The sequence below is a fragment of the Dendrobates tinctorius genome, unplaced genomic scaffold (assembly GCF_039654945.1).
Source record: "Dendrobates tinctorius isolate UK_male_01 unplaced genomic scaffold, ASM3965494v1 ptg000129l, whole genome shotgun sequence".
Classification (NCBI taxonomy): domain Eukaryota; kingdom Metazoa; phylum Chordata; class Amphibia; order Anura; family Dendrobatidae; genus Dendrobates; species Dendrobates tinctorius.
Window position 1 is genome coordinate 259064 of NW_027361797.1, and position 23983 is coordinate 283046.

The window sequence follows — 23983 nt, forward strand, 5'->3', positions numbered from 1 at the left end:
ATGCATTTACAAAAGCCAGAGCTCTTACACAAAAAGACTGCATTGAGCGTATTAAAAATAGGAAAAGTAGGCTTGATGATTCCCCTGATTTTACTAAATGGAGTTTTATCTCCACTTTTAATCAATCGCATGGAGTGGTACGCAACCTTTTGAAAAAATATTGGTTCATTTTAAGAGCAGATCCAGTTTTATCAATGCACATTCCTGCACAACCAAGCAACCTTGTTGCCCCCGCAACACAACTCGTAGACCCTTTACTTCTTCTCATCCCCGTACACTTCCCAATCCAGGCTGCTTTTCATGTAAAACAGCCAAATGTTTATGCTGTATGTCCATTAATAATGGAACATTAGTTTTTTGGTCACACACCACGGGTTCTAGTTTCACTATCAATTGCTGTGTGAACTGTCAGTCCTGTTATGTTGTATACCTGATTGAATGCGGTTGCGGGCTGCAATATGTTGGGAGAACAATACAGACTATGCATGCGAGGATGAACAAACACCGCCAGAATATCCGTAATGGATATCTAATGCATAGTCTGTCAAAACATTTCCTTGTAGCACATAACAAAGACTTAAGTTCTTTAAAACTTACTATAATTGATCAGAGACCCCGGAACGTTATGCGGCTTTAATATGAAGAGAGAGCTACTGGATTTTTAAACTTGGCACTTTAGCACCTGAGGGGTTAAATCTTATTATTGAAAAAGTCATTTAACTATACCCTTTTTTAGTATATTTTAATATATTCAGTATTTTCATATATTGTCTTATATATTTCCCTTCATTTTATTGTTGTAATTGTGTTTTATATTATACCCATGCAATTGCTCTTTTCCTCCTTTTATTTTAATTATGCCTCCTACTCAAGTGTCCCTAATGATTACACCTTAATTGTGATTGGCTGCCAGCCTTTTTTATGCTCCCACTCCCCCACTTCCCCCACCACCTGATGAAGACAGAGGTTATCTGTTGAAATGCGTAGTGGAACATAAGGAAGAAAATCTTTCAAGCTTCTCCCATTCCTTTGCGCTCCCCTGCGATCAAGTTACCCTGCTTCCATTGTTTATATCCTCTCTAGCGGCACCCGACAGGAGCAGCATTGGATTACGATTACCAGCGCCCTGAGACCTGTCAGCCTGGCGCTCCATATATCTGTCTCACTCTGACTATTTCAAATTTAGGCCCTGGCTTCTAGCCGGGATAGGCCAAACTCCGCCCACCCAGCCGGCTCCGCCCACTTGCGGCCACATGCTCCCGGGCCTGACTCCGCCCTCTGTTGCTGGTGCTTCTCGTTTATCACGAGAAGCGCCCTCTTCCTCTCTGACTCCACTTCCGGTCAATGTGCATCTAGCTACAGGCTGGGGACGCCATCTTCTCACTGCACCTACAGTGGCGCTGACTGCTTCTCTGGGGGCACGGACACATGAACCTGAGTAAACTGATACACAGCGCTTAAACCCTTCACGGAAGCAGCCTCTAAGCAGCACCTATATGCAAAATGTCTCGATCAAAGGCATCTAAAAAAGCGGATAAAACACACAGTGGTGTATGCCTCATGTACCGCATGTAATGTCCCACTACCATGGAGACAACGTACTGCATATGTGCAGCCTTCGACCCCCTCCCGCTAATTCCAACCCTAGTGGACCTAGTCCACCCGAGTGGGCCACGTCCCTGGCACGGTTTATGGCTTACCTTGCTAAAGCCATAGAATCCTTCCGTGATTCCTCCTCAAGCCAGGGCATCACTTTATCCCCCGTAGAGGGCCCTTCAGCCACTCGAGAGTCTTCCTCAGATGGGCCGGACGGCGGCAGAAGAATCTTCTAGAAAACGTCCCCATGACTCGTCCTCCAGGCACTCTGGTGTCTCGGCATCCGCAAGCTCTGCTTCCCGCTCCCCCTCAGCAGGGGTTTGCAGCAGACACGACTCAGAATACGAGTCAGATGTGGCTGTAGACCCTGACTCATTAGAGTACCTGGAGTCTCTAGATTCTGTCATTGAAGCGGTCAATAAGGCTCTGAGAGTAGACGATGAACCTGGAGCTAGTCTGGATCAAACTGTGTCCTTCAAAAGGACCAAATGTCCCCACAGGGTTTTTGCTAACCACTCTGAGTTTACGGACATTGTTCAAAGGCATAGGAGTCGCACGGACAAGCGTTTCACAGGGCAAAAACCGCTGGAAGCACGGTATCCCTTTGCATCTAATCTACGAAAGGAATGGACTGAGTCCCCTGCAGTAGATCCACCCATATCACGGCTCACTTACAAATCTCTCCTGTCTCTGTCTGACTGCTCGTCCATCAAAAACCCCACTGATTGACAAATTGACAATCTTGCTCGATAAGTCTTTGAGGCTGCCGGAGTAGCAGTCTTCCTTTCCTTCGCCGCCACTTGGGTGGCCAGAGCTATGGTGGCCTGGGCAAAGGCTCTAGCGAAGACCAGTCGAGACAATAGACTACCTCCCTAGACAGTCAATCTCGCTTACCAGATTACCCGAGCAGGGGATTACATTGTGCATGCCTCCCTAGATGCGGCTAACGGTGCCGCACTTGCAGCCGCAAATGCCGTTACCATCAGGAGAGCCCTATGGCTCCGAGAGTGGTGGGCGGAATCAGTTTCCAAGAAATCCTTAACTTCCTTGCCTTAACAGAGCAGACGTTTGTTCAGAGATTAACTTGATCAAATTATCTCGGATGCTACTGGAGGAAAGAGCAAATTCCTCCCTCAGCAAAGACCCAATCAGCCCTTTCGGACCCAACACCAGGTCCGCTTCCGGCTTTTTGCAGTACCGCAAGCTGGTCATCTGCAACAGCTTCCTCTAGCTCTGCCTTTCCCCCGTGCAGGGACAAGGATTCACAACCTTCATACATGTCCTCTCATTCCTGGAAAAACAGACCCTCACCATCCGGACCCAAGGGTACCTCTTCTCGAAAGTTCTCTGCTCAATGACTCTTGCTGTTTCTGGAGGACACAGGATATGCGTCCGTCTACTCCTGTTTCGTCAGGTCTGGCTGGGGGTCATTCACGACCAATGGGTCAGAGATCTGGTGTTCTCCGGATACAAAATAGAATTTGTCTTCCTCGCCAACACGCTTCTTCTGGTCCCGTCTTCCAAAGGCGCATGCAGCTCCATTTTATCAGGCCATTTATGCCCTCCGCAACAACGGAGTCATCGTCCTGGTCCCACACATAGACAGGTTCAAAGGGTTTTACTCAAACTTGTTCGTGGTCCCAAAGAAGGACAGAACCATGCGTCCCATCCTAGACTTAAAACTGATGAACAAGTTTGTCAAAGTGCATCATTTCAGAATGGAATCTCTCCGTTCTGTTTATCACCTCACTGGACAAAGGAGAATACCTCGCGTCTGTCAACATCAAGGACGCATATCTTCACATTCCAATCTTCTCAGGTCACCAAAAATTTCTACGCTTCGCGATAGGAGAAGAGCACTTTCAGTTCACTGCCTTGCCCTTCAGTCTTGCCACTGCCCCCAGAGTGTTCACCAAGGTCATGGCAGCCGTCATGTCTATTCTGCACTCTCGGGGCGTTGTGATTCTGCCCTACCTAGACGACCTCCTCATCAAGGGATCATCCCTTCAGGCCTGCGCAGAGTGTGTCAGCATCACCGTGGACACTCACTCGTCTAGGTTGGTTGGTGAACCTAAGCAAGTCCTCCCCAGCCCCCTTCCCAGAAAATCTCCTTTTTGGGGATGATGATGGATACTTCCCGAGGTATGGTAATTCTCCCTCCAGAAAAGATTTCAGTACTGACCCGGGGAGCCAGGAAGCTTTCTCTTGCCCACCCTCACTCCCTGCGGTTCGGCATGCAGGTCCTGGGGAAAATGGTGGCGACAATCGAAGCAGTACCGTTCGCTCAACTACATCTCCGTCCTCTGCAGCAGGCATTTCAGCGTGGGACAGAAATCTGTTTCGCCTGTCCCTACGGATCAGGTGGTCTCTGAAGTGGTGGACGTTGAGGTCCTCATTGAGTCAGGGGAAGGTCCTTTCTTCCAGGCCCACTGGCTGGTGGTGACCACCAGGGCTGTTGAGTCGGTAAGCCAAACCTGCGACTCCGACTCCTCAATTTCCCTTACACAGACTCCAACTCCGACTCCCACATATATTGCTTATATTTAAGTGAAAAATGTATTGTAGTACAATGTGAACATCAGACATTTAATCATTTTTAGGATACAATAATCAAGATATTTAGATAGAACATAATATATATTTATTGGAATACAACTTTAGAACACAAAAACTGTAATAAATTGTAAATATGTAATACACTATGTAATATCTATTACATATATACAGTACAGACCAAAAGTTTGGACACACCTCATTCAAAGAGTTTTCTTTATTTTCATGACTATGAAAATTGTAAATTCACTCTGAAGGCATCAATACTATGAATTAACACATGTGGAATTATATAATTAGCAAAAAAGCGTGAAACAACTGAAAATATGTCTTATATTCTAGGTTCTTCAAAGTAGCCACCTTTTGCTTTGATTACTGCTTTGCACACTCTTGGCATTCGCTTGATGAGTTTCAAGAGGTAGTCATCGGAAATGGTCTTCCAACAGTCTTGAAGGAGTTCCCAGAGATGCTTAGCACTTGTTGGCCCTTTTGCCTTCACTCTGCGGTCCAGCTCACCCCCAAACCATCTCGATTGGGTTCAGGTCTGGTGACTGTGGAGGCCAGGTCATCTGGCGTAGCACCCCATCACTCTCCTTCATGGTCAAATAGCCCTTACACAGCCTGGAGGTGTTTTTGGGGTCATTGTCCTGTTGAGAAATAAATGATGGTCCAACTAAACGCAAACCGGATGGAATAGCATGCCGCTGCAAGATGCTGTGGTAGCCATGCTGGTTCAGTATGCCTTCAGTTTTGAATAAATCCCCAACAGTGCCACCATCAAAGCACCTCCACACCTCCTCCTCCATGCTTCACGGTGGGAACCATGCATGTAGAGTCATAGTAACATAGTTTTGAAGGCTGAAGGAAGACCTTATGTCCATCTAGTTCAGCCTATTTTTAGTACAGCTGTTTTGCATTGTTGATCCTGGGGAAGGCAAAAAAACCCACAGAGTAGAAGCCAATTTTCTCCATAGGGAAAAAAATTCCTTCCCCCTAAGCTGGGTCAACCATCTACCTATAATGTTCTGTTATTCGTAACCTTCTATTCTGTTACTCACAAGAAAAGCATCCATTCCTTTCTTAAATTCATTCAGTGAGTTGGCCATCACCACTTCCTCAGGAAGAGAATTACAGAGCCTCACTGCTCTTACCGTGAAGAACCCTCTTCTATGCTGGTGCAGAAATTGTCTTTCCTCCAAATGAAGAAAATGCCCCCTTGTTCTTGTCACAGTCCTTGGTACAAACAGTTCATTGGAGAGATCTCTGTATTGTCCTCTGATATACTTGTACATATATATATTAAGTCTCCCCTAAGTCTTCTCTTTTCTAGAGTAAATAGACCTAATTTTGATAACCTTTCTGGGTATTGTAGTGAACTAACTCCATTTATCATTTTAGTAGCCCGCCGTTGAACCCTTTCAAGTTCAGTAATGTCTTTCTTGAGCACCGGCGTCCAAAATTGCACACAATACTTCAAGTGTGGTCTGACGAGTGATTTGTACAGAGGGAGAATTATGTTTTCATCTCGTGTCCCCAGACCTCTTCTAATGCATCCCATGACCCTATTTGCTTTGGTGGCAGCTGCCTGACACTGGGCACTCCAATTTAGCTTCTTATTGACTAAGATGCCTAAGTCTTTTTCCATGTCTGATTTCCCCAGCAGTTTCCCATTTAGTAAGTAATTATAGCATCTGTTTCTCCTTCCCATGTGCATAACCTTACACTTATCTGTGTTAAACCTCATTTGCCATTTTTCAGCCCAATTCTCCAATTTACTCAAATCTGTCTGTAGTTGCAAACTGTTCTCCTTTGTGTTAACTACCTTACATAGTTTTGTATCATCTGCAAATACTGATATTTTACTGTGTAAGCCATCCACTAGATCATTAATAAATGTATTAAATAGTAGGGGGCCCAATACAGAACCTTGTGGTACCCCACTAGCAACCCTGGCCCAATCTGAGTATGCACCATTAATAACCACTCTTTTCTTTCTATCACTAAGCCAGCTACCTACCCATCTACACACATTTTCCCCTAGCCCAAGCTTTCTCATCTTACTTACCAATCTTTTATGTGGGACAGTGTCAAATGCTTTAGAGAAGTCGAGATAAATGACATCCAATGATTCTCCTTGGTCCATTTGAGAGCTTACTTCCTCATAGAAGCTGATCAGGTTAGTTTGACAGGAGCGATCCTTCATAAATCCATGTTGATATGGAGTTAAACATTTATTAACATTGAGATATTCCATAATGGTATCCCTTAGAAACCCTTCAAACATTTTACCCACAACAGATGTTAAGCTTACCGGCCTATAGTTTCCAGGTTCCCTTTTACACCCCTTTTTGAATATTGGTACCACATTTGCTTGCCACGAATCAAAAGGAACAGACCCTGTTTCTATAGAGTCTTTAAATATAAGGAATAGAGGCCTGTCTATCACATTACTTAACTCTCTTAACACCCGAGGGTATCCGTTCACCTTTTCTGCGTTGCACAAAGACACGGTGGTTGGAACCAAAGATCGCAAATTTGGACTCATCAGACCAAAGCACAGATTTCCACTGGTCTGATGTCCATTCCTTGTGTTCTTTAGCCCAAACAAGTCTCTTCTGCTTGTTCCCTGTCCTTAGCAGTGGTTTCCTAGCAGCTATTTTACCATGAAGGCCTGCTGCACAAAGTCTCCTCTTAACAGTTGTTGTAGAGATGTGTCTGCTGCTAGAACTCTTTGTGGCATTGACCAGGTCTCTAATCTGAGCTGCTGTTAACCTGTGATTTCTGAGGCTGGTGACTCGGATGAACTTATCCTCTGCAGCAGAGGTGACTCTTGGTCTTCCTTTTCTGGGGCGGTCCTCATGTGAGCTAGTTTCTTTGTAGTGCTTGATGGTTTTTGCCACTGCCCTTGGGGACACTTTCAAAGTTTTCCCAATTTTTCAGACTGACTGACCTTCATTTCTTAAAGTAATGATGGCCACTCGTTTTTCTTTACTTAGCTGCTTTTTTCTTGCCATAATACAAATTCTAACAGTCTATTCAGTAGGAATATCAGCTGTGTATCCACCAGACTTCTGCACAACACAACTAATGGTCCCAACCCCATTTATAAGGCAAGAAATCCCACTTATTAAACCTTACAGTGCACACCTGTGAAGTGAAAACCATTTCCGGTGACTACCTCTTGAAGCTCATCAAGAGAATGCCAAGAGTGTGCAAAGCAGTAATCAAAGCAAAAGGTGGCTACTTTGAAGAACCTAGAATATAAGACATATTTTCAGTTGTTTCACGCTTTTTTGCTAATTATATAATTCCACATGTGTTAATTCATAGTATTGATGCCTTCAGAGTGAATTTACAATTTTCATAGTCATTAAAATAAAGAAAACTATGAATGAGAAGTTGTGTCCAAACTTTTGCCCTGTACTGTATGTATATATGTATTTGTGTGTTTGTATACTGTATATATATGTGTGTGTGTGTATGTATGTGTATATGTATATATATATATATATATATATATATATATATATATATATATATATACACACTATGACTTATCTCAGCTAAGACAAACCCTAGATCCTCAGGCTACATTCACACCATGGGCGTAGCCAGGATCAAACCTAGGGGGGGGGGGGGCAGAACCTCATACTGTTCCGCAGAACCTCATACTGCACACCCCTACACTTGAAAATAAAGCTTGCACCTTAAGAAGATGTGATGAATGCAGTCTATTTATTCCAACTATCAATAGATGTTGATGTGTTACTGAAGACGAGCAATGCCTGTCCTGGACATCCTTTTGGGCAGCTATGAGGTGTACCTGACTGATGCTAAAAAAAAAAAGGAGTGTTAGTCTGTGTGCTACCCGACTTTCATTCTTTTTGGTACAGATAAGATATGGATCGACAGATATGGATAAATGGATAGAGCAGATTTCTAATCTGCTTTTGCTATTGAAAATATTATCTATGAGCTCGAAAACTTTTCAGGTGATGGGGTTTTTTAAAAAGCTGATCTGCTTTTGCAGCTGAAAAACGTATCCTCAAAAAACTCAGGAAAAACACTGTTAATGTGTCCTTAGATCAGGAATAGAACAGCCATTTATAGGACATTTCATAACTTTCCCAGATTCCTATGAAAAGATATTCAGCATATTCTGCATTGATTTACTGTATCCAATTTATTATATATTTTAGGAGTTGGAGTCGGTCCATTTTACACCGACTCCTCCAACTCCGACTCCACCAAAATGAGCTCCGACTCCTCAGCCCTGGTGACCACTGACGCCAGTCTTCTAGGTTGAGGAGCGAACTTCTGTCACTAAACGGCTCAGGGACGCTGGTCCATTCAAGAATCGTGTCTCCCGATCAATATTCTCGAGATCCGGGCAATCAGACTAGCCCTTCAGCGATTCCATCAGCTTCTGGCTGGTCGTCCCTTTCGGATCCAGTCGGACAATGATGTACGCCACCGCCCTGGCAATCGTCGGGGGCACATGAAGCAGAAGAGCAATGCTCGAGATAGCACACATTCTGCAATGGGTCGAGACAAACCATTCAGTCATCTCTGCAGTTCATATTCCGGGAGTAGAGAATTGGGCGGCAGATTTACTCAGCCGCCAGGGCCTGGCCTCGGGAGAGTGGTCCCTTCATCCGGAAATGTTTCAGCAGATTTTTCAGTGCTGGGGAACTCTGGATGCAGACCTCATGGCCTCCAGGCTAAACGCCAAAGTTCCAGCATTTGTAGCTCGGTCCCACGACCCATTAGCAATCGGGTCGGATGCCCTGGTGCTTCTGTGACACCAGTTTCACCTCCATTACGTTTTCCCGCCGCTTACGCTAATTCCAAGGGTCGTCCGAAAGATCAGGGCAGAAGGTGTTCTGGTGAATCTCGTCGTACCAGACTGGCCATGCCGAGCATGGTACGCGGAACTAGTTGCCTACGTTTCCTGGCGGTTACCGGACCGCCCAGACCTTCTCTCAGGTGCCCATTTACCACCAGTACTCGAGAGTTCTGAGTTTAACGGCCTGGCCATTGAATCCTGGATCTTGGCACAGGCTGGTTTTCGCAACAAGTAGCTTCCACCATGATTAACGCTTGGAAACCTACATCCATGCGCATCTACCATCGCATCTGGAAGGACTTTTTCCCCTGGTGCAAAACCCGTGGATGTTCCCTACTTGTGTTTTCTATCCCTTCCATTTTGGAGTTCCTCCAAGCAGGATTAGACTCAGGCTTCGCTCTGGCATCTCTTAAATGCCAAATTTCAGCTCTATCCGCCCTGTTTCAGCGAAGGATAGCTTTCAGTTCACAAGATAAGACCTTGTGTCGCACCTTGTTCCTCCTTACAAGATGCCTTTGGAGTCTTGGGACCTTAATTTGGTCCTAGGCGTTTTGGAAGAAGCTCTTTTCGAACCTTTGCAGGATGCAACCATTGCTCTCCATTTTTTAAAAGGTTGCTTTTCTTGTGGCGGTAACATCCATCAGGCGAGTCTCTGAATTGGCGGCCTTCTCTTGCAAGCCTCCATTTCTCGTTTTCCATCAGGACAATGTGGTACTGAGGACGTCTCCGTCTTTATCTAAAGCCGTCTCCTCTTTCCATCTGAATGAGGACATAGTCTTGCACTCGTTTTGCCCAGCGCCGGTCCATCGTACTGAGAAAGCGTTCCACACTTTGTATTTGGTCAGGGCACTCAGGAAATACATTCCCGAACGGCGCCTTTCCGCAAAACAGATTCCCTCTTTTTGCTTCTGGAGGGACACAGAAAGGGTCTCCCTGCTTCTAATGCTACAATAACAAGATGGATTCGTTCAGCGATCCAAGAAGCTTACCTTGTCAGAGGTCAGCCTATCCCGGCGGGGATAAAGGCACACTCCACTCGGTCAGTGGGGGCTTCCTGGGCCATTCGGCACCAGGTGTTCGCTCAGCAAGTCTGCAAGGCTGCTCCTTGGTCCAGCCTGCACACATTTGTCAAGCATTACAACATTCATTCTCAAGCTTCTGCAGATTCGTCCCTTGGCAGACAGATTCTGCAATCGGCCGTATCTCACCTGTAGGGTAGATTTAACCTGTTGGTACATGAGGCTTTAGCTGTCATGCTGTTTACCACCCAGGGACTGCATTAGGACGTCCCATGGTCCTGTGTCTCCCAATGAGGCGAAGGAGAAACAGGGATTTTTGTGTGTACTCCCCGTAAAATCCTTTTCTCAGAGCCAATCATTGGGGGGGGGGACACAGCACCCACGCTGTTGGCCTGTGGTTGTTCTTTGGTTTTGAGATGTTGCATTTGTTTGTTTGATAATAAGGTACTCCTACTGCTTTTGGCACCGAACTGGATCAATGTAGAGCCAGCAGTGGGTGTATACTGTGGAGGAGGAGTTAATTTCTTTGTATAATTGCTTAGTGTCCTAGTGGCAACAGTATAACACATGGTCCTGTGTCCCCCAGTGATTGGCTTAGAGAAGAGGATTTTACGGTGAGTACATACAAAAATCCCTGTTTTTGTTCGCTGGTATGAATATAAAGCATTGTTTTTTGCCTTGTTTTTTTTTTAATGGTGTTCACTAAAGAGCTTAACGATTATGACACTTTTATAGATCAATAAATGTATGTAGCCACCGGCGCTAAGCGCAAACCAATATAGTACAAAGCTGCAAGTCAAAGGACAAAGACCACTTAATTTGTCCAAAAAAATTATAAAATAAAAATATGTATGATTAACTTGCGCTGAATAAATGTACCCAGGTTCAATAAAAGAATACAATGATGTCAACAAGTCCAGTAATAAACAAAAAAAGGAGGAATGAATTACCTTGAATAGTGCTTGGATAATATAAAAAGTAGTAGTCCTGGAGAGGGATCCTTAGGAGCGAGGTGAATGAAGGGTCCTTTCCAAAGATGTTCTAACGGTGGCTTTGTCTCAGATGAAAAAAGTTCAATCTCCATGTATACCGCTGTCCCGGCCGGTGACTAGCGTGCAACTAGAGATGAGTGGCGGCAGACTGTATGAATTACAGACGCCACGTTCCGGAGCAAGCCTGCAAGGTCCAGAAACGCTGCAGGACATTGCGTGACGTCACAGTCACGTGACAGGCAGAGAAGCGCTAAGGAGTGCTGTGGGGGCCAGAAACAACTTCCTTACCTACGCGTTTCGGAATTCTCGGATTTCTTCAGGAAATCGGTCAAGACGGTCAAGGTTCTGTTGATGACTTGCGTGCTTGTCATGATTATCCTCCTGTGAAAATCAGTTTTTAGCTGACGTTCTTAGGAGATCGTCATTTTTTGTATACATAGTAATGCATGTATAGCACAAGTGATCAGATGATGGTAGCTTCAAGTCCCCTAAGGAGACAAACAGATACAGTGAAAAAAGACAAAATATTTTTAAAAATATGAAAAAAAACAAATTCAAATCACCCCCATTTTGCACCATTAAAAATATAACCGTAACAAAAAACACACATTTGGTATCACTGCGTTTGTAGAAGTCTGCTCTATCAAAATATAAAATAAATTAATCACATGATAAAATGAATGGTGTCATTCAAAAGTACAACAGAAATTTGTCTCGTGGGTGCAGGGATTTAAAGAGTTTTCCAGGCACACAGATTATGAAAGCATTGTAAAGGCAAACACAAATGATGAAACTTCATAACTTACTTTCTGTGTATATTCTTCTCTGTTCCTGAACTATTGCATGCGGTGTTGTGACCTTCAGCTCGTTACCGCACAGAGATTTTCTATCTGTGCTCTGAATGGCTCGGCCAGCAGCTCTGTAGTGAGGTCTGAATGGCTCGGCCAGCAGCTCTGCAGTGAGCTCTGAATGGCTCGGCTAGCCGCTCTGCAGTGAGCTCTGAATGGCTCGGCCAGCAGCTTTGCAGTGATCTCTGAATGGCTCGGCCAGCAGCTTTGCAGTGATCTCTGAATGGCTCGGCCAGCAGCTCTGCAGTGAGCTCTGAATGGCTCGGCTAGCAGCTCTGCAGTGAGCTCTGAATGGCTCGGCCAGCAGCTCTGCAGTGAGCTCTGAATGGCACGGCCAGCAGCTCTGCAGTGAGCTCTGAATGGCTCGGCCAGCAGCTCTGCAGTGAGCTCTGAATGGCTCGGCCAGCAGCTCTGCAGTGAGCTCTGAATGGCTCGGCCAGCAGCTCTGCAGTGAGCTCTGAATGGCTCGGCCAGCAGCTCTGCAGTGAGCTCTGAATGGCTCGGCCAGCAGCTCTGCAGTGAGCTCTGAATGGCTCGGCCAGCAGCTCTGCAGTGAGCTCTGAATGGTGATGTCATGGGGGTGTGGCCTCAGCAAGTTTATAGTGACTGCAGGTATGTACAGGGAGGGAGAGCACTTCTTATCAAATTGTGACTTTGGCCAAAGGAGATGGATGACTGCATGATATGATTCATTGCTTCCCTGGAGTACACTGATCCGGTGTTGGGCCAATGTCAACACATGTAACATTATTTGATGCAGTCGAGTGTCAGAATAGTTCATTCTATGTGAAGTGAGAGGAATATTAGGAAGGAGAAACTGCAACAATGTATCTGTCCTGAGACTATATAGGAGTCTCTAGATGGGCACTGCAAGTGGAATGGGTAGACACAAACTGTGTGAGCTGTGGGACAGATACAGCTCTGTCACTTGGAAAAGCCAGCTGCACAGAGGGAGAGCTGGCATAAGTTCAGGATATAGACAGTAACAGACAAGAAGGCGGGCTGAAGAGGAGCTAAAAACAATTTCAATATTAGGAGAAATGTTTTGGGGACTCGTTACAGGGACAGCCATATTGGGTTTTTTTTCTGCCATAAAACCCCTATTGAAAACTAGCTAAAAATGAATATTCTTTGCAGCCAATAAGGTCATCGTTCTGTGTGCATACAGTAACATGTCAATGATCATTCAGTGCACACATAATTGTGGTTAGCATGTGTAAACCCAGCATTTGCTGTAGACCATTTTGAGTGATTAAGAAGGTAATTCAGTTTATATTCTTACATCTTCTAAACAAGTGGGCAGAAGCACTTCTTTACTGTAATAAAAAAAAGTGTAGAATCCTTATAGTCCAAGTATTTCTTGGTGTTTAGCTAAGTGCACACTATAGGCCTGATTTATCAAAGCTTTTACGCCAGTACTCTGGCATAAAAAGCTTTGCAAAGTCGCACAATTTCAGCTCAAATGGATGCTGCTCTAAAATTGTTACTTTTCTCAATTTTTCGCCATTTTCTCTCAGCTCTGATAAAGTGGGCACAGTGGTAGTAGGATGGGGGTGTGGAAACCGCTGCTTGTCAAATTCATGACAAGTGGTGGAGTTAGCTACACCACATATCTTACTCCAGCAGCGTCTGGAGAAGGAATCGTGGTGAGGTGTATGTAAAGATGCACGCCACTCATCAATTGCTTATGATTCATGACGAGATGGACGCATAGTTCCTTCTAGGCATGTGACCGATCGTGTGACTTGAAAGCTCTCTAAGCTACTCAAATGAAAGGTTCTTCAGCTGCAACATTCATGCAGGACATGGTAGGTTCCTTTCCTACTCTGCACCTTTCACATTAGGTCTGTGCTGGACAGGAGAGGAGAGAGCAGTTCTCTCAGTGATCTGGAAGGACGCGGTGTCTGTGTTCTCCTTGATCATAGGAAGTTAAACTCTAGACTGTAAGACACAGACACTTTTTAGCAAGATTTTTTTTCTTGCTAAATAGTGTGTCCATCCTATAGCCTAAAATGATGTTATGCCCAGGATCTTATACAAGCATATACCGGTACTTTAACATTGCCAAAGGCTCCCATTCAACAGTCAGAACTAAAAGATCTGACTAACCAAAACCACGCTGGTAATGCCAAATATAAAAAAAAACAACATGAAAGTAAAGTTAGCTTAACTAAGGAGCAAATTAAATGAAGCGCAAATATAAAAGTCAATGTTAGAATTTTTTTCTCCCCAGAATAAAAGGTACAAAGACAATAATGGATCCCACCCTTGTGCACTAAATAGCTGGCCTACAAGCCAAGGTTATAAAATACAGAACCCTTTTTCTTGAAATGAGTTCATTGGCAGTTCACATGATGTCTTTGTCTGTCTGGAAAAGCCCTGCAGATTTTCATCTTTAATGACATTTTGTGATGATTTTTTGTGCCTGCAGGAGATGGAGCGGCTGTCCTGCTGCGCTCCTTAGAACCAATTGAAGGCCTTGATACAATGAGAAAGTTTAGAAATGTCAAAAGAAATGTACAGAAGCCGCTGAAGGATAAAGAGCTTTGTAACGGACCCTCAAAACTTTGTCAGGCATTTGCCATTGAAAAGAGTTTTGACCGACAAGACCTTGCAGACAACCTGAGCACATGGCTGGAAGATGGGCCAGAAATTCTGGAAGAGGACATTGTGTCTTGTGCACGGATAGGAATTGGTAATGCTGGAGAGTGGACACTGAAGCCTCTACGTTTTTATATTAAAGGCAACAAGTTTGTCAGTGTGCGGGACAAAACTGCAGAAACTGCTGTACATACTTAATCTGTAGGGAAAGAGTGATTGGAAGGAATAATGACACTATACTGTGTGATATACAGAACAGTAAGGCCTCTAAATACTATCCAAAGGGAGAACTGGTGCTGCACAAGTTCTGATATGTGTCTATAATTGATTTTTATATTGTACAGTTTTCATATGAAATTGTGATGACCTTTCACTGTATTTAAATTATTTTAACAGAGTACATGCTCCAATTGGCGCTGCTCCACCCATCCTGGAACAGTTTTTCTTTTTACTATGCCCTTCCTTTCCAAAGTTATGACACATTTTCTCTTCAACCAATGGAGCGTTTACAACAGAACTTCTCTGGGAATGTTGGCTTTTTCTCCTCTAAATGCTGGCCATTCAAAATGCCGCATCATAGAGGGGTAAAAGCAATTAGCCACATAGAAAGTCACCACTGCAGCCTGGCTTGTTTTCTTCCTGAGAAAAGATCTGCTGAGAACTATGCAATTGCTGCATCCCTTCTTGCTATAGGGGTACAGGAGAAAAGCAACATGTTCTGCAGCAGTGGCTTTCCCTGTGGGCATTTTCTTTTCTCCTGTGTGTGATCTCCATGCTTTTATTGGCTAGTATCGTAGAGGAGCAAAAGAAAACGCCCACGTTGTTCTATGATATACTCTTCATTGTTAAATGGAAAGTTTGCATCTTAATTACACAGCATGGAACAGAATAGCACCAAAAAAAAAACCTGTTCCTGAATCAGTGTAGTTTTCTCATTTGGAGAAGAGATGCAGTCTAAATTAAAAAAAAAAAAATCCAGTGATGCGTCATTTGTATTATAAATAAATAATATTGATGGCTCCTAGCAGAAGTATGGTTAGTAGTGTTGAGCATTCCGATACCGCAAGTATCGGGTATCGGCCGATACTTACTGTATCGGAATTCCGATACCGACTTCCGATATTTTTTCAATATCGGAATTCGGCATCGGAATCGGAAGTTCAAAGTTGATTGACAGCCTGACGTCATCATGATGCGCGGTGTGTGCGCATCATGATGCGCCGTAATTTCGGGCCTTCCGGGGGTCTCTGCCGGCCTGCCGGGGGGCTGTGTGGACTGCCCGGGGTCTGTACCGGCCTGCCGGGGGGCTGTGCCGGCCTGCCGGTGGTCTGTGCACCCTGTGGGGGTCTGTACCGGCCTGCCGGGGGGCTGTGCACCCTGTGGGGGTCTGTACCGGCCTGCCGGGGGGCTGTGCTGATGTCCGGGGGGCTGTGCAAGCATCGTCCGATGGGACTACAAGTCCCATCTGGCGATGCCTGCTACCATGACAGTGATTGACACATTAGCCAATGATGGGACAGTAGTAGTCCCATCATCCAGCTAATGTGTTAAATGTTAAAAAAAAAAAAAAAAAAAAAAATACTACATACATACTACATACATACTACATGCTTCATACATACTACATATATACTACATGCATGCTACATACATACTACATGCTACATACATACTACATATATACTACATGCATGCTACATACATACTACATGCTACATACATACTACATGCTACATATATACTACATACATACTACATACATGCTACATACTGCATGCTACATACATACTACATGCATGCTACATACATACTACATGCTACATACATACTACATGCTACATATATACTACATACATACTACATACATGCTACATACTGCATGCTACATACATACTACATGCATGCTACATACATACTACATACATGCTACATACATACTACATGCTACATACATGCTACATACATGCTACATACATGCTACATACATGCTACATACATGCTACATACATGCTACATACATACTACATATATACTACATATATACTACATGCATGCTACATACATACTACATATATACTACATGCATGCTACATACATACTGCATGCTACATACATACTACATACATACTACATGCTACATACATACCACATATATGCTACATACATACTACATACATACTACATACATGCTACATATATACTACATGCATGCTACATACATACTACATATATACTACATGCATGCTACATACATACTGCATGCTACATGCATACCACATATATGCTACATACATACTACATACATACTACATACATGCTACATGCTACATACATACTACATACATACTACATATATACTACATACATGCTACATACATACTACATATATACTACATGCATGCTACATACATACATATATACTACATGCATGCTACATACATACTGCATGCTACATACATACTACATGCTACATACATACCACATACATACCACATATATGCTACATACATACTACATACATGCTACATATATACTACATGCATGCTACATACATACTACATGGGATCATGGGTGAGTATTTTTGTGGTTTGTTATGTTAATATTTATTCCGGAAAAGACAATGGCTTCGGGGAACAATGTGACAAGTATTGGTAAGTATGTTACTCTATGTTATATGTACTGTATGTCTATGTATGTATTGTATGAATGTATTGTATGTATGTAGTATATATGTGGTATGTATGTAGCATGTAGTATGTATGTAGTATGTATGTAGCATGCAGTATGTATGTAGCATGCATGTAGTATATATGTAGTATGTATGTGGTATGTATGTAGTATGTATGTAGCATGCATGTAGTATGTATGTAGTATGTATGTAGCATGCATGTAGTATATATGTAGTATGTATGTAGTATGTAGCATGCATGTAGTATATATGTGGTATGTATGTAGCATGTAGTATGTATGTAGCATGCATGTAGTATATATGTAGTATGTATGTAGCATGCATGTAGTATATATGTAGTATGTATGTAGCATGCATGTAGTATATATGTAGTATGTATGTAGCATGTAGTATGTATGTAGCATGTAGTATGTATGTAGTATATATGAGAAACTGGGTCTGAGCAGAAAAAGTAAATTAATGTGCATGCAAAATGTAATTGCATATGAACACATGACCTTTACACAGAGAAAACCAAAAGCAAAACACAAAACAAATATCCTGGAATAAAAAAGTAAAAAAATTATATTGCAAAAATTGCATGAAGGTAGTAATAATAGTAATGATAAGGGTATTTAGTTAACATAATTTTGATCAAAATAATGTAGAAGCCATCCCGCCACGTCACGGCAACCCTTGTGGGACAGTCCTAACTCTTGTATTTAAAACCTTTCCACTTGTCAAGTGACGTAAATGTGAACGAGGGCAGAGGGACTGAACCACCAGTAATAGTATAGGCCAGACAGGATGGATTTTCCAACTCAGAAACAGGGCGGTCACACCCTTATATGCACAGAATGCACAATGAAACAAATGAGAAACTGGGTCTGAGCAGAAAAAGTAAATTAATGTGCATGCAAAATGTAATTGCATATGAACACATGACCTTTACACAGAGAAAACCAAAAGCAAAACACAAAACAAATATCCTGGAATAAAAAAGTAAAAAAATTATATTGCAAAAATTGCATGAAGGTAGTAATAATAGTAATAATAAGGGTATTTAGTTAACATAATTTTGATCAAAATAATGTAGAAGCCATCCCGCCACGTCACGGCAACCCTTTTTTATTCCAGGATATTTGTTTTGTGTTTTGCTTTTGGTTTTTTCCATGTAGTATATATGTAGTATGTATGTAGCATGCATGTAGTATATATGTAGTATGTATGTAGCATGCATGTAGTATATATGTAGCATGCATGTAGTATATATGTAGCATGCATGTAGTATATATGTAGTATGTATGTAGCATGCATGTAGTATATATGTAGTATGTATGTAGCATGCATGTAGTATATATGTAGTATGTATGTAGCATGCATGTAGTATATATGTAGTATGTATGTAGCATGCATGTAGTATATATGTAGTATGTATGTAGCATGCATGTAGTATATATGTAGTATGTATGTAGCATGCATGTAGTATATATGTAGTATGTATGTAGCATGCATGTAGTATATATGTAGTATGTATGTAGCATGCATGTAGTATATATGTAGTATGTATGTAGCATGCATGTAGTATATATGTAGTATGTATGTAGCATGCATGTAGTATATATGTAGTATGTATGTAGCATGCATGTAGTATATATGTAGTATGTATGTAGCATGCATGTAGTATGTATGTAGCATGCATGTAGTATATATGTAGTATGTATGTAGCATGCATGTAGTATATATGTAGTATGTATGTAGCATGCATGTAGTATATATGTAGTATGTATGTAGCATGCATGTAGTATATATGTAGTATGTATGTAGCATGCATGTAGTATATATGTAGTATGTATGTAGCATGCATGTAGTATATATGTAGTATGTATGTAGCATGCATGTAGTATATATGTAGTATGTATGTAGCATGCATGTAGTATATATGTAGTATGTATGTAGCATGCATGTAGTATATATGTAGTATGTATGTAGCATGCATGTAGTATATATGTAGTATGTATGTAGCATGCATGTAGTATATATGTAGTATGTATGTAGCATGCATGTAGTATGTATGTAGCATGCATGTAGTATGTATGTAGCATGCATGTAGTATATATGTAGTATGTATGTAGCATGCATGTAGTATATATGTAGTATGTATGTAGCATGCATGTAGTATATATGTAGTATGTATGTAGCATGCATGTAGTATATATGTAGTATGTATGTAGCATGCATGTAGTATATATGTAGTATGTATGTAGCATGCATGTAGTATATATGTAGTATGTATGTAGCATGCATGTAGTATATATGTAGTATGTATGTAGCATGCATGTAGTATATATGTAGTATGTATGTAGCATGCATGTAGTATATATGTAGTATGTATGTAGCATGCATGTAGTATATATGTAGTATGTATGTAGCATGCATGTAGTATATATGTAGTATGTATGTAGCATGCATGTAGTATATATGTAGTATGTATGTAGCATGCATGTAGTATATATGTAGTATGTATGTAGCATGCATGTAGTATATATGTAGTATGTATGTAGCATGCATGTAGTATATATGTAGTATGTATGTAGCATGCATGTAGTATATATGTAGTATGTATGTAGCATGCATGTAGTATATATGTAGTATGTATGTAGCATGCATGTAGTATATATGTAGTATGTATGTAGCATGCATGTAGTATATATGTAGTATGTATGTAGCATGCATGTAGTATATATGTAGTATGTATGTAGCATGCATGTAGTATATATGTAGTATGTATGTAGCATGCATGTAGTATATATGTAGTATGTATGTAGCATGCATGTAGTATATATGTAGTATGTATGTAGCATGCATGTAGTATATATGTAGTATGTATGTAGCATGCATGTAGTATATATGTAGTATGTATGTAGCATGCATGTAGTATATATGTAGTATGTATGTAGCATGCATGTAGTATATATGTAGTATGTATGTAGCATGCATGTAGTATATATGTAGTATGTATGTAGCATGCATGTAGTATATATGTAGTATGTATGTAGCATGCATGTAGTATGTATGTAGTATGTATGTAGCATGCATGTAGTATGTATGTAGTATGTATGTAGCATGCATGTAGTATGTATGTAGTATGTATGTAGCATGCATGTAGTATGTATGTAGCATGCATGTAGTATGTATGTAGTATATATGTAGTATGTATGTAGCATGCATGTAGTATATATGTAGTATGTATGTAGCATGCATGTAGTATATATGTAGTATGTATGTAGCATGCATGTAGTATATATGTAGTATGTATGTAGCATGCATGTAGTATGTATGTAGTATGTATGTAGCATGCATGTAGTATGTATGTAGTATGCATGTAGCATGCATGTAGTATGTATGTAGCATGCATGTAGTATATATGTAGTATGTATGTAGCATGCATGTAGTATATATGTAGTATGTATGTAGCATGCATGTAGTATATATGTAGTATGTATGTAGCATGCATGTAGTATATATGTAGTATGTATGTAGCATGCATGTAGTATATATGTAGTATGTATGTAGCATGCATGTAGTATATATGTAGTATGTATGTAGCATGCATGTAGTATATATGTAGTATGTATGTAGCATGCATGTAGTATATATGTAGTATGTATGTAGCATGCATGTAGTATATATGTAGTATGTATGTAGCATGCATGTAGTATATATGTAGTATGTATGTAGCATGTAGTATATATGTAGTATGTATGTAGCATGTAGTATGTATGTAGCATGTAGTATGTATGTAGCATGTAGTATGTATGTAGCATGTAGTATATATGTAGTATGTATGTAGCATGTAGTATGTATGTAGTATGTATGTAGCATGTAGTATGTATGTAGTATGTATGTAGCATGTAGTATGTATGTAGTATGTATGTAGCATGTAGTATGTATGTAGTATGTATGTAGCATGTAGTATGTATGTAGTATGTATGTAGCATGTAGTATGTATGTAGTATGTATGTAGCATGTAGTATGTATGTAGTATGTATGTAGCATGTAGTATGTATGTAGCATGTATGTAGCATGTAGTATGTATGTAGCATGTATGTAGCATGTAGTATGTATGTAGTATGTATGTAGCATGTAGTATGTATGTAGTATGTATGTAGCATGTAGTATGTATGTAGCATGTAGTATGTATGTAGTATGTATGTAGCATGTAGTATGTATGTAGTATGTATGTAGCATGTAGTATGTATGTAGTATGTATGTAGCATGTAGTATGTATGTAGTATGTATGTAGCATGTAGTATGTATGTAGTATGTATGTAGCATGTAGTATGTATGTAGTATGTATGTAGCATGTAGTATGTATGTAGTATGTATGTAGCATGTAGTATGTATGTAGTATGTATGTAGCATGTAGTATGTATGTAGTATGTATGTAGCATGTAGTATGTATGTAGTATGTATGTAGCATGTAGTATGTATGTAGTATGTATGTAGCATGTAGTATGTATGTAGTATGTATGTAGCATGTAGTATGTATGTAGTATGTATGTAGCATGTAGTATGTATGTAGTATGTATGTAGCATGTAGTATGTATGTAGTATGTAGTATGTATGTAGTATGTATGTAGCATGTAGTATGTATGTAGTATGCATGTAGCATGTAGTATGTATGTAGTATGCATGTAGCATGTAGTATGTATGTAGCATGCATGTAGTATATATGTAGTATGTAGCATGCATGTAGTATATATGTAGTATGTAGCATGTAGTATGCATGTAGCATGCATGTAGTATATATGTGTTATGTAGCATGCATGTAGTATGTATGTAGTATATATGTGTTATGTAGCATGCATGTAGTATGTATGTAGTATGTATGTGGTATGTATGTAGCATGCATGTAGTATGTATGTAGTATATATGTGGTATGTATGTAGCATGTAGTATGTATGTAGCATGCAGTATGTATGTAGCATGCATGTAGTATGTATGTAGTATATATGTTGCATGTAGTATTTATGTAGTATGAATGTAGCATGTATGTAGTATGAATGTAGCATGTATGTAGTATGCATGTTGTATGTATGTATGTATGTAGCATGTATGTAGCATGTAATTATTTTTTTTTTTTTTTTTTTTACATTCAACACATTAGCCGGATGATGGGACTACTACTGTCCCATCATTGGCTAATGTGTCAATCACTGTCATGGTAGCAGGCATCGCCCGATGGGACTTGTAGTCCCATCGGACAATGCCTGCACAGACCCCCGAAGCCTGCACAGACCACCGGCAGGCCGGCACAGCCCCCCGGAGCCTGCATAGCCCCCCGGCAGGCCGGCACAGCCCCCCGGCAGGCCGGCACAGCCCCCCGGCAGGCCGGCACAGCCCACCGGAGCCTGCACAGCCCCCCGGCAGGCCGGCACAGCCCCCCGGCAGGCCGGCACAGCCCCCCGGCAGGCCGGCACAGCCCCCCGGCAGGCCGGCACAGACCACCGGAGCCTGCACAGACCCCCTGGCAGGCCGGCACAGCCCCCCGAAAGGCCCGTACAGACCCCAGAGAGGCTGTACAAGGCAAAAACAGGGTTTTTCTTATTCCGATACCGGAAGTCCCATAGACTTGAATGGGACTTCCGGTATCGGAATCGGCGATACCGATACTTTTTTTTTAAGATCGGCCGATCCATTCCGATACTTTGAAGTATCGGACGGTATCGCTCAACTCTAATGGTTAGTCATTGGGCTTATGCTGTACTATCTCTGAAAACTGTAGTTTCAGATTGTCTCGTGTTTCAGATTGTCATGTTTCATTCTCCACACATCAAGTAAATGCTAAGGGTATATGCCCACAGTGTATTTTATATGATTGGAAGCAAAAGATGCTTCAGGAATAGTTTTTTAAGCAGCTCTTAAACCCATCTGAATAAGTAACAACAGGTCACTTCTTTTAGCTGCCTCACTGCTTTCAAAGCCTGAAATGGTAAAAAAAAAAACCTCAAACAGATGGACCATATACACAGCAAGTCGTTTTGACATTGCAGTACATACGTTCATTCTTATTAGCATTTTTGAGGCAGAATGTGAACATTCCCTGAAGGTTATTTAAAATATGTGCAAAGTAATTACAATAAAATTACTGAACCTGTATTCACCCATTTAAACCCCACAAAAATTCAGTACTGCATATTCCAACCTCATCTCCAGGTTTTTGTTTACCTGGCTGCAGTAACGATGTCTAGTAGACCCCAATTGACTGGTCTAAGCAATATATGGCAAGAGAACATTTGGGTGCCCCTTTGATATCAGCGTCAGTCTCCCTTTCCTCCTTTTGCCACAATAACAGTGTAAGGATCTAATTATCATGTGAAACCAGTGTATTATATTTTTATGAAGATTTTCTCTTCTTTAGACACTTATCACCCAGCATCACAGTCTATAGGATTAGCGTTACTGTAAAACATAAAACTTAAATAAATTCTAAGTTTGGATTCTGCTTTCTGTGGGAAGTATAGGCCGGCAGAGCAAAACAAGAATAAAGTGGCAATCAAAAGGCAGTTTTCAGTGTCGTCTTGTACAAAAAGTATAAATGTATGTGTGAACAATGGGGGGATTTAATGGCCGCTTACAATCCTCCTGAAAGTATGTGGCTCAGCAGGTGGTCCAGCCACACTAGTATCCAAGCTCCTACAGGAAGAACTCCTGTGGAGCCCATGTGGTGTAGCTACTTTGTTTATTCAGCTAGTATTTCATAAGGAGAATATGGACTTATCGTACATCATAGCCACACAGCAGTTACATTTTTAAGATCTCTGGAATGGTCCGAACGCCTTCCAGGGTTTCGATCC

At 41.5% G+C, this 23983-nt stretch overlaps 1 protein-coding gene across 4 annotated transcripts in view; it reads left to right on the plus strand.

Moving 5' to 3' along the window:
- MPG (N-methylpurine DNA glycosylase) overlaps positions 1–23983 on the plus strand; it is a 185346-nt gene that overhangs the window by 90307 nt on the left and 71056 nt on the right. For 3 of the 4 annotated variants that reach the window (XM_073542755.1, XM_073542753.1, XM_073542754.1), the window contains exon 4: positions 14286–15433. The exons of the other annotated variant lie outside the window; for it this stretch is intronic. In XM_073542755.1, coding sequence (XP_073398856.1) covers positions 14286–14653 — 368 coding nt within the window. In that variant the 3' untranslated portion in view covers positions 14654–15433. Of the gene's footprint in view, positions 1–14285; positions 15434–23983 lie in introns of those variants that run through there. 4 annotated transcript variants of the gene reach the window in all.